We start from the raw sequence: 12,816 nt of genomic DNA, 5'->3' as shown, positions 1-12,816 counted from the left end.
GTTTCACAAAACTTGCTTAAAATATGAAATTTGCAAACTCTGCAGCAAACCCCATTGAAGTCTACATGTGATGAATCTTATTATTCTGTTCTGCCACTTGTAGGGCTAATAAACAAGCTATTGTCAAACAAAGTTCATTAGAAGCCGGAAACCCCCATGTGGGACATGGACCAAGGCATTAAGAGAATTGTCAGGTGCGCTAAAATTCACTGGTGTCACAAATCAGGAAAAGGTGTGACACTATAATGAGTGTCCCCCATATACCTGTGATGTGTTTCCAAAATTGATGTGCACTTGAACGGGTGTACAGTAAATACTATGCACCCTGGTGCATATACTTGGGTGTGTTATGGTGAATAGGTGATGATAAATGGATAATGTGATACCAACATAAACCAACAAAGTGCACAAGTAATTCAAAGAAAAAGTGTCCAATATTTCAATGGTTGCCACCTCAGTGTATAGTCCATATACATATAAAAGTGCATAAAGTCCCAATCGTCCCCTCACAGGCTAAAGTAAAATCCACTCTGTGGGTTCCTCTAGATCCGTGGGGTGCAGATGGGTTCCACCACCTTTGTGGGGATTAGCCCCTTACCATAGAGAGAAGAGGTTAAGGACGGATAATCAGCCCAGTAGTGTCTTGGGAATTCAGGGAGGTCACCGTGAAATAATCAGATAGTAAGTGTGGCCTCTTACCGGATCGCTCAAACCAAAAGGCGACTGTCTCACTGATCTTTCGGTGTCTCAACCCAATCCCGGTCCACTCTTGTTCTGGGTGTTACTCTCCGCACAGGTGAGGGCTTCCACGTGTATCTCACAGAAACAGAATCAGACCATAGCGCAGTACCTTTGACAATTTATTAAAACAAAAGTATCCAGTGCACTTACAGTTAGATGTTAACTAATGGACACAGGAAACCGATACCGATATTGGAGAGGCCGTGGCCGCCTGCAGTGCGGTCCTCGGCAACTTGCAATGACGATGCGGCGCTCCTCTGTGACGCTTTTCCACTAAACAGTCGTCTACGGAAATAGGACTCCTATTTCCGTAGACGACTGTTTAGTGGAAAAGCGTCACAGAGGAGCGCCGCATCGTCATTGCAAGTTGCCGCATCGTCATTGCAAGTACTTGTGCACTTTGTTGGTTTATGTTGGTATCACATTATCCATTTATCATCACCTATTCACCATAACACACCCAAGTATATGCACCAGGGTGCATAGTATTTACTGTACACCCGTTCAAGTGCACATCAATTTTGGAAACACATCACAGGTATATGGGGGACACTCATTATAGTGTCACACCTTTTCCTGATTTGTGACACCAGTGAATTGTAGCGCACCTGATTTCTTTTCTACACAATTTTATCACCATTTGGTTCGAAGGTTGCAGCTATTCACATTACTGATCCTGCGCACTTATTTAATTTTATACACATTAAGAGAATTGTCAGCTCTCTCTAACAGCTTTAACACACATTGTGCCAGGACTTGGGTCACTGCTGGTGGCAGAGCCAAAAGTTGTAGTTCCAGTGTCCACCAGAAGTTTCTAGTAATCAGTCTCCACCTGATGTTTGTTGCTGGGAGGATACGTAAAGCGGAGCTCCACCCAAAAGAGGAAGCTCTGTTTTGTCTGCCTCCCCCCCTCTTCTGCTGCTCTGCTGACACATTTGGCACCTTTTGGGGGGGGGGGGTGCAGGTACCTGGTTTTGACAGGCAAACTGAGTGGCAAACTGGGATGGAAGTTGCCCCCCCCCCTTCCCCTCCATTCCCCACAGCATCTGGGACCTGTGAAGTGTTCCATATGCAGTAGGAGACTGGCTGTGAAGCCACGAGGCTTCATTGTCAGTTTCCCTTAGTCAGGATGGACCAGCACCCGATAGCCTTTTAAAGAATCAGCTTATGTGAGGACACCGTTGGATGCCTGCTCAGGTAAGCGCCCTAATACTAAAAGTCAGCAGCTACAGTATTTGTATCTGCTGACTTTCATTTTATCTATTTTTTTGGGGGGTGTCCTCTTTAGGTCTCTTCTCTGCTAGTACACCTTGCCTCAGTGTTATGTCAGGAATCAACAGCAGAGATGACTAGATCTGTGTGGCTGCACCTAGAAACTGAGACCAGGCTATATATATATATATACAAAGAAAATGTACTCATAGTAAAACAAAAGACATCCACACAACTGTCAGGACTTGGGTCGCCTGGTGGTAGCACTGTGCTTCCTAGAGCAGAAAAGTGTAGTTCCATTGTCCACCAGCAGGTGTCTCCCAGCAGCCAGCTGTTTCTAGTAATCAATCTCCACATGATGCTGGTTGTTGGGAGGGTACTTAAGGCTGGCCATACATTATACAATTTTCTTGTATAATGTTCCTTTAGATTTACCAAACCATATCATATGAAATCAAACCTAAGCACTTTCAATTTGTGTGCATTCAGGCAGGCCCTTGCACTACATAGTTGAAGGTAAATCTAAAATAAATTAAATTAGAAAACTGTATAATGTATGGCCACCTTTTGTTTCTTCTCTGCTAGTACACCTTGCATCAGTGTTTTGCTTCCTTGCTGTGCTAAGTCAGATGCTGCTGCAATTTACCCTGCTCCTGATCTTGTCTTGTCCTGCGTCCTGTACCCTGCAGCACCCTGTTGCCTCATATCTGCTCCCCTTTTTCTTGATTCCAGTCCTGATTCCCCCCATTCCATGCATCTCCAGTATTCCCGATTACCTGTGCTCCTCATCTTGTACATACTGTATAGTTCATATTGTATATATTGTTCATATTGTATATAGTTGGAAGGACTTCGTCCTCCCACCACCCCAGCCCCTCTAAACAGCAGTGTGTGCAGCTGAAAGATGAGAGGAATGGAAGAAAGGTATTTTAAAAACCCGAATCCCCAGCAAGTGTCTGGGGATTCAGATTTTACTGCCCCCCTCCTATCCTGGCACTCTAAGGCGGCTGCCTAAACTGCCTTATGATGGCACTGACCCTGGTTGTGGTTCACTTGTATTTTTATGTTTGCTGTTTGCTGGTGTGTGGTTGTCTTTTGTTTTACTATTATTACATTTATTTTCCTATACAGTGTATAGTCTGGTCTCAGTTTCTAAGTGTAGCCACACAGATCTGGTCATTTTATAGAAAGGGTGCTAGGTTATTTATTCATTCAAATTATTGGCTTTTGTAACTCAACTGACCAGGAGCAAAGGCTTTGTTACTTAATTGTAGGTTGTTCCTTATTTCTGAAGGCAAATCTGTAAACTTTCCCGTCAAAAATTAGTGATATGTGAACTTCACAAATCCCTCAGATTTACTGTGAACCCATTTAAGCAGCAAGCCAGACCTCATACCTATACATTACTACTGAGCCTTGTAGAAATGTAGCAACCTCCGGATTGAAGGATAGAGGGGGGCCAAAGATCCAACTCCAAACTGTTGGAAAATACTTCAGCAAGCTCAGCTCTTCAAGAAAGCAAAGATCGATGGCGTGGGCAGCAGGACAGATAAGTCCTATTTGGTTTGCTGGGTGCACTTTTATAAAGTGTTTTTGTATCTAGTAACAAAGTTGCTTTAAATGTTTTTAAACAATGACATCAACAATTTTACAATGATAGCTTAAAATAAAAAAACCCTGCAATAATAATTCAAAATAGATATTTTCTTTTGAACTTAAAAGAAACAGCTTTTAGCTTCAGAGCCATTTTCACATTTCAGCTTTTCAGTTTCATGTACTTATTCCTTATGAAACGGATGTGAGACTATATACTTTTTTAATGTAAGGGTGAACAAACAAGGCTTACTTTTGCTGATAATTTCAAGAGTTATTTAATTTTCTATATATTTTAAAGACAAAAAGTAGAAGTAAAAAATGTCTAATTTTTCAATTTTTTTTAGTAGTTTTTAATTTTAAAACAAAGGCTGCTATAGATATAAATATCTATAGATTTACATTTATACATTTACTCTGTCCTAAATTTCCCTTTTATCAAATTTTCTGTTACAAAGCATTACAAAGTTATTTACAAACAATTTTAGGCATTTTCATACATGTTATCAGTGTGTGTGTGTTTTTTTTAAAGCTCACACTACAAAAAAATAAAAAATAAAAAAAAATAATGAAACTAAAATGAAAGTATAATAAAGTTAATGTAAGTAGTATAAAAATGTTAATTTAAAAAGGTAGCAGGTAGAGTAAGAAAGTAATTAGGGCTAGTTAGGGGCAAAAGGGTTGATAAAGGCTTAAATAGTAAGGACCTGTATTAATAAAAAAAAAAAACTTTTATTTTTTCTACTTTAGTATTTCTTCAGCAACTATTAAAAGGGTTGATAAAGGCTACAGTAAGGACCGGTATTAGTATTTCTTCAGCAACTGTATCACTGTGTACAGTAATCCCCCGCTCCATCGCGGTTCAGTTTTTGCGGTCCCGGTAATTCGCGTTTTTTTTTTGTAATGTTATTTTACTATATAAATCATTAAAAATGAAATATTTTTGTGTTTTCCATAGCTCTTGCTATGTCTCTCGGTATCTTTTATGTGTTTAAATGAGTTTCTATTGTTTTAAAAGTGTGTTTAAAGACCTTAAAATGCTTTTACACGTACAGTGACAGTAAAAAAACATGCCTACAATGCATTTTAATTGGGTTTTTCTATTTCGCGGAATTTCACTTTTCGCGGCTGGGTCCGGAACGTAACCCCCGCAATGGAGGGGGGTTTACTGTATAGTATTTGTACTCCAACAGGCACTAATTAAATACAGTACATCTATTACTTCTGCTCAGAAAGTGAAATAATGGCTCTGACACGCACCAGAACCTCAGCTGTCAAAATGACATTAGCTCCTGCCACTGAGGGATCAGCAGGAAATGACTCTAAGACATAATAGGTACGTCCTAGGTGCTTTAACGCCGAACTAAACCCTCCTATCCTTGTCAGCCAAGAAAGCTGCCATTTTGGCCTCTGTTTGATCTTCAACTGCCATGATGCTGCACATGTGATCAGTCATGACTTTTTTCATTTGATAGTTTTACTGTTTGTTTGGGAGCAGAACCAATGTGACAGTTACATTCCCGTCATATGCCAGGAACGTAACTGTTTTTTCAAACTGTTCAATTGATGGGTTTAGTTTCATTTTAATGCCTAACTATCCCTCCAATTGCAGGGGAGTAATATAAACTTACAAATTGTATTGAGCATTTAAAATGTATATCCAGCCAAAAATGTTCTTTTTAGTTGTGGATAAAGTGGTTATCGCTTAAGACAATTGTCAGCTTTGTACTGCTATCTGGGGTTCTGTTAACCACTTAAGCCCCGGAAGATTTTACCCCCTTCCTGACCAGGGCCTATTTTGCGATTCGGCACTGTGTGACTTTAACGGACAATTGCGCGGTCGTGCGACGCTGTACCCAAATGAAATTGACGTCCTTTTTTTCCCACAAACAGAGCTTTCTTTTGGTGGTATTTGATCACCTGTGCAATTTTTTGATCATGCGCTATAAACAAAAAAAGAGCGTCAATTTTGCAAAAATAACAATATTTTTCACATTTTTTTTTATATGAAATTCCCCCCAAAAAAAAGTAAAAATCAAAATTTTTTAACATTTTCGGCCAATTTGTTTTATGCTACATATGTTTGGTAAAAAAAAAATCGCAAAAAGCGTATTTTGATTGGTTTGCGCAAAAGTTATTGCATTTACTAACAAAGGGAAAGATTTTTGTCATTTTTGTTGTTTTTTTTTAACGCGTAATGGCGGCGATCTGCGATTTTTTTGCGGTACTGTGACATTGCGGCGGACAGATCGGACCCTTGACTGACATTTTTGACACTTTTGGGGTTACCAGTGACATTACTACAGTAATCAGTGCTATACATATGCACTGTTACTGTAAAATTACACTGGCAGTGAAGGGGTTAATTTTTTTTTGAGAGGGAGGGGTTATGTGTGTCCCTAGGGGCGTGATTCTAACTGTGATTGGCTGTGGCTTGAGGTGTAGGAACAGTGATCAACGGTCCTACATAGTAGAACCGTATGATCACTATTCCTACACAGGGGAGAATGACAGGCGGCTTGTTTACATCAGCCGCCTGCCTTTCTCCCTCTGCACCGACGATCGCCGAGTGACCAGCGGACATCGAGTCCGCCGGTCACACGCGCAGGGGGGTCCGTGACCGCGCAGGAGCTCGCCTCCGGGGCGCGCGCTCGCTCCCTAGACCCTCACAGGCTAGCGACGTAGTACTACGTTGCTCTGCCTGTGAGGGCCTGACTGCCGACGTAAATAGTCGTGCGGCAGTCGGCAAGTGGTTAAGCTGGGTTCACACATGTCCCGCGTTTGTGTTCACGGGTTCAGGTGTGATTCAGGGCCGACTTTTGCCCTGAATTTGCACCTGAACCGAACACACAAATGCCCCGGACCCTTTTCCAAACCGCACCGCAGCCGCTCCAAAACATATGTGAACCGGCTCCATTGAAAGCGGGTCACACTTACATGCGTCCAACTTGCATTTATGTGATTTCCCCTAATTTACGTTCAACGTGAAAAAGCTTTCATCAGACAAAGTTAGGGGAAATCTGCAACAGAACTACAGACAGCAATAATAAGCTGCCACTGATGTAGACTGTTGGTTGTCAGATGGAAGTGATCAGTGAACTATGCAGTGCCCGATCAGTTCCACGCACCCCATTAATCTGCATTCCATCATCTTCATTGGAGGACAGGTGAGACATTAAGGGTCTTTTAGACCCCTGGTGTCTCATTAAAGAAAACCTGTCACCAAAAAATAATTTCATAGGGGACTTTTTGTCCCCTATGTGATAAAGCATAAGTTGGGTGTAAAAAAAAAAAAGGAAAATCTGCCACCCAAGTACCTATAACTGCCCGCCCAAACATTCTGAGTCCCCCCCCCCCCCCCCATTACCATATACACACACTTATGAAATAAATGGTGAACTGGGGGCACCTACACACAAAAACATTGATTATGTTACACGTGTTACATATTGCTGAACACTCCAATAGAGCAGTCGTCTCCAAACTGCGCCTTTTGCTTGCCTATATCTGGCCCATGTGGCACTAGTCCTCTCACTGATATGAGGCAGCATTCCTCCCACTGACAACAACAGTGTGGCATATTTCCTACTAATACCAATGATGGGGTACTATGCCTCCCATTGACACTAGTGTAGGGGCACCATTCCTCCCATCAATACCAATTATGGGACAATATTTCTCCTTCTACTGACCACAGGCACTATGTAATTTTTTTACTCCCACTGACTACCAAGCCTGAGGCATTATTTACAATATACATTGACTCTGGGGTATTTTCTACTCCCAACGGCCACAGTCCATCCACCACCAATGTCTGAAGGAAAGTAAGCTGTCTTTGTTTAGAGAGTTTGGAGACCCCTGAATTACAGCAATAATTCTAGGACCATTATTCATGGTTAACTCTAAACTGATGACCTGTAGGGGGTTTTAAAGCCTTTGACTATGGAAAATATACGGTACCAAAGATTGTCACCCTTTCACAGGCACACACAATTTTAAGGTTTGACATATGGGTATCTATTCTCTCAGTGCAACCTCATCTTTTATCAAAATATGGGTAATTTATAACATCTGTTGCCCTAAAATTAACTTCATTGTGTTATTTGTTGACATTTTGTATTTCCTAAACCATTACGCTAATATCATGTGACATAAAAAATTGGAACTACTGCTATTTTATTAGTGTCTCTGCTGTCAGAAAATATATAATGTTTGTGGGTTTTATATAATCTTAAGACCCCTTTCACACATACGGACCGTTCATCCTTTTTTCATCCTTCTGTTGACAGATGAAAAACAGACATCAATGCATTCCTATGGAAAAACGGATGTAAATGGATGTTCATTCATTTACATTTGCTTTCATCCGCTTCTGTCAACATCCGTTTTTTTGAACGGATGAAAGCCCTATTTTTCATCCATTAAAAAATTGGATTGGATGAAACAGATGAAAAATGGATAAAAACAAATAACAACGGATAAAAAAACGGATGAAAAACTGATGTTGACTGAAAAAAACTGATGACAAAAAAACGTGACTGAACTGATGAAATTAATGATCTGCATGTGTGAAAGGAGCCTAAGGCCCCTTTCACATGGGCGGAGCACCTGACGGACTCAGTTTTGCTCAGTGGAGATTGATCCGCCGATCCCCGCTGAGCAGGCGGATGACAGATCCGTCTCCGCTTACTTTGCAGAGACACAGCTGTCAGATCCCCGCTCTCCGTTCTCCGCTCTCCTCTGAAATTGAAAAACAAACACAAAGGCTTTGAGGAGGAGGCTAACCATCGAATCGTGTAAGCCTTTCCAACTTCACAGGACGATACGCCCTTTGATCTTGATGCTGATGGCAATATACCTATTTGATATGCTTGTATCAAGAACTCGTTTGTGAGTATTTTTATACCTTTTATTCAATAAACCTTTTTTAGAGGATAATGCACTAGGCCAGTGTGCCCTTGTGTTTGTTTTTCAATTTCAGTGGTCCCAGACTACCCTGGTCTTGTAAGGGGCTGCAAGACCGAAGCATACCAGTGATGCCGAGTAGAAGGTCTTTGGTAGCCGCATGAGTGTGGCTGGAGGTGGTTAGAGGATCACACCTCTCAGAGCGCAGGAGATAGGTGCCTTGCATCGACTTTTTTTTTATTTGCACCGCTCCCCTCTATGGGAGATCGGATAAAAATGGACCGCCTGTCTGTTTTTATTCGATCTGATCCAATCCGATCCTCCAGATGGATGGAAAATAGGGTTTCCATCCGTCTGGTATTCACAGACAGGATTGGATTGGATAGCATCGGGTGTCAGCAGAGATGTCCCCACTGACATCTGCCGCTCCATAGGGGTGCATGGGGCATCCGATCAGGTCCGCCTGAAAAACTGACAGGCAGACCGGATCGAAAAGCCCGCGTGAAAGGGGCCTAAGGCCCCTTTTACACATTTCACACATGCGTCAAAATGGATGAAGTATTTATCAGTTTTTTCATCCATTTTTTTACATCCACTGCCAATGCAAAAACAGAGGAATAACTGACTGTTTGTCAGTTTACATCAGTTTTTCGTCCATACTTGTAGGTATAGAGGCACAAGTGACTCACTCCATGTGACAGCACTGGGCCAATGGCCAGCACTGTCACATGGGAAAATCCTTGGCTCTGGACAACTTAACGAACACACAGGGCATCTTCTACTGCTCCCAACAATGAAGCTGAAAGTGGGATCATGTCATTCTATAGAGGGGGCATTAAAGAGCGCCTGTTGTTTTTTCCTTACATGGCAGCCATTGAGATCATCATGAATAGTGATGGATAGTTTCTAGAAACAAGAGCAATATGTTTTTTGTTAATTCCTTGATGATTTGTCTCTTTACAGATTATGACGTGTGCTCAGAAGCCCCATGTGAACAGCAGTGTACAGATAATTTTGGTCGAGTTCTGTGCACTTGTTATTCTGGTTACCAGTATGACCGTGATAGACACAGAAACAGAGAGAAGCCATACTGCCTAGGTAAGTGTAACACATGTTAATTGCTGACTGGTCTAGCTAGTCTAGACTTAAAGAAGATGTATGGTCGTGTTGGAGATTTTTTTTTTATTATATCAACAAACATGTAATTTTCAAATATTTGTAAGAATATGTTGTATTACCACTTGCAGCCTGCAGGTGGCCAACTGAAGTCAGCTCTCCACCACCTTTTCCACTATGCTATGCACAGCCTGTATTTAAATCTGCTATTATTTGGCAAAAGGTTTGTGAACACCTGACCATCACACCTATATGGGTTTATTGGGCATCCCATTTTAAACTATTGGTATTACTATGGAGTTGTCCTCTCACCCCTTCGCCTTTTTCAGGACTTTGAAAGCTTCCACTCTTCCTTGAAGGCTTTCTACAAGATATCAAAGTGTGTCAGTTGGTCATGTAGTTGTAGTTGTGATGGGTAGGTGTCCATTGTGTACATAGCCATAGTGTACAACCCAATGACACAGAGATGGAACATACCCCTTACCTGCCCAGCCCCAATCATAGGGTGGGGCAGATCCAGCTTACCAGTGATATAACCTAAATATCACCTTTGGGTGGACTCATACTTTACCTTGAATTTACATATGGCTGTTTTCAATTTTGAGTCCTCCTAGTCAGCTATTATTGTGTTAGTAATAATTACATCAAAGTCTCGTCATAGGTTGTGATAAATTTAGCCAACAGCTATGTAATGTCAGGACCTTGCAGATCGGATAACTTGGATTTTAGGTTAGCCTTTACACTGAATATTGGTTGCTAATTTAGAGGAGATTGTACTGTCTTTGTCCATTGAGATTTTATCATGTGTGGCCAGTTGTACATGTGAAAGCAAAATCCACAATGCACACTCGTTTGTCCACATTTGAGATGTGTAGATATAATTATTTTTGGTTAAGAAAAGTAATTTATTAAATAGCGCAGACATATTTCGAAAATTAAGTGTTAGTAATAAGCAACATAAAAACTGTGTATATCAGATGTATGATAGGAATGTAGCCATGCTATGCAACCTGCACAACAGGGGAGCATTCTGGTTCTTACAACTTAGGACAATAGGAAACATGTGTAGCAGAGGCTGGAAATAAAAGGACAACCAAAAGAATAGTCATGCCACAATAAAGAAACATCATAACAACATATTATGCCTTTAGGGAGCACCTGTCATTCAGCAGCAGGAATATTAGGGGAGGGTTAACACAGACAAATGTTGTTGGTCCTTTTACTGGGGAAGATTTCTTGTCTTTTGAGTCATTGCTATTGGCAGGCATGTCTTGCAGGGTGCCCTGGGTCCCGAGGCTGACAATCTTTAGATTTTGGGTGGCACTGTAGTATCCATGGCTTTCCCCCTTACACTTAATTGCTACTACAGGGAGGGGGCAGACTAGTTTTGGGGGGGTGGGAGGGGCTGGTAAGGGGGGGGGGGGGTGAGCTGGGAGCGGGGTCCTTACTGGGGGGGGGGCTATTGAGGGGGGCTGGGTAGGAATAATTTATGGCTGTGAGCGGAAATATGTACTGGAAAAAATTTTGCTGCAGGCATCACTCCAGTACAAGCACTTTCCAAAAATATCAGCAATATCGGTAACCTCTGGCCCGATTCCGATATATCGGGGAAAGTGCATATCGGCCCTTGATATATCGGCTTTGTCGATAATCGGTCGATGCCTACAGCACTGTATATAACTATTTGCTCCATTGATGCCAACAATGGGGCAGAATTCCTTCCATTGACACCAACAATGGGGCACTATTCCTCCCACTGACACCAAAGATAGGACATTAGTTACTCACACTGGCCCACCGGCCCCCCTGAAGTCTAAAAGACTGTAAACTGGCCCTTTGTTTAGAAAGTTTGGATACCCCTGCATTACATAAATACAGGGAAAGCTTTGTCTAAAAAGGGAGGTAACACCCAATTACATAATTCCCTATTGCCACACTATTTTAGGACAGAGCCACCTATTGGCAATAGTAGCTTACTGCATTTGCTTATGTAGCACCCTCCTAAGTAGGTGCTAGGTAAAGCATAGTTATGGCCCTGTTCTGTGTATCAGGAGGGTCTTGTCTGTTAGTTTAGCCTGCAACATGTTTCCAGGTGTGATTCACTGGGTCTGAGGGAGTGTCCCCACTGCAGCCAATGAGGCAGCTCATTGGACAGTGGAGGAAACCTAGCCAGTGGCACACTCTGTTCTATGTCAGTTCCAGTGGGAGGGCATTCCTGCAATGTGACAGGGGGACTTTTGCCAGGAGCAGAGTCCCAGGAGGAGGTGGATGGCTGTCTCTCCTCCTGCTGAAGTGTGAAGGTGGTCCAGGCAGTCGGCCTAGGGACCAGGGGTTGAGCTGGGCTGCAGAGGATCCAGTGTGTGCTGACCGAGTGGAGCTGCTGGGCAGAGTTCTTCTGGAAAAACAGTATCGTTAGTACTCAAGATCTGCCCAGGGGTCTGCCTAAGAGAGGGGACCACTCCAGAGAGGTCAATGGGGATCAAGGAGCCAGCTAACCGGGAGTGTACAGTAAAAGCCATGTAATAAAAGCCCTGAAGATTAGCGGGTAAAGGGGGCGCCAGGAAGGGCCCTGAAGTGTCTCAGCAGTACAGTCTGCACTACAAGTCAAGGAAGGAGTACCTTAGGGAGCTTAAAGGCCTTTGACAGTCAAAGGTAAAGCTAAAGTAAGCGGCCTAGCCGTGACCAGCGTCAGTCAGCGTTAACCAGCATCAGTCAGCATTAACCAGCGTCAATCAGCAGTTCTGTATAGTCCCAGCCTATTTTGTGCATAGTTCATTTGTTGGAGTATCCCACTCATCCCTTCTCCCATCCCAGTTATCAATAAACCCTAAAACCCAAAGAAACTGGACTGGTCCTTGTCTGAGGTAATCACACTTGGAAACATGCTTAAATGTACTACTGTTGCTAGCGGTAACCCAGAACCCACACTCAGCAGCTCCCTTGGGAGTAGTGCTACATTTACAACCTGACCTCACTAATGTTTTAGTAAATTCCCACAGACACACTCCAAATTCATGATTAAAGCCTTCCCGGAAGAGTGGTGAAACATCATATAAATGCCCATAATTTTAGCATGACATCCAACAAGCTCATATAGGTGTGATGGCCAGGCACAAAGCTCCCAACTGTCCCTGATCTAGAGGGACTGTCTCTTTCTTGGAATTGAATCCTTCTGTCCGCCTTTCCTCCTCATTCATCCCTCTTTTTGGTCTGATGTATAGACCTCTATAAAGAAATGTACTATTTAGC

General features: G+C 42.4%; 1 protein-coding gene across 1 annotated transcript in view; it reads left to right on the top strand.

The window, feature by feature from the left end:
* The window catches only part of CCBE1 (collagen and calcium binding EGF domains 1), a 572,626-nt gene that overhangs the window by 474,468 nt on the left and 85,342 nt on the right, over positions 1-12,816 (top strand). Inside the window, exon 4 of the mRNA XM_082251853.1 lies at positions 9,415-9,549. Within this exon, the coding sequence (XP_082107979.1) occupies positions 9,415-9,549 (135 nt within the window). The remainder of the gene's footprint in view (positions 1-9,414; positions 9,550-12,816) is intronic.

Source organism: Pelophylax lessonae (genome assembly GCF_965119305.1).
Source record: "Pelophylax lessonae genome assembly, chromosome: 1".
Classification (NCBI taxonomy): domain Eukaryota; kingdom Metazoa; phylum Chordata; class Amphibia; order Anura; family Ranidae; genus Pelophylax; species Pelophylax lessonae.
This window is presented reverse-complemented; position numbering and strand designations above follow the sequence as displayed.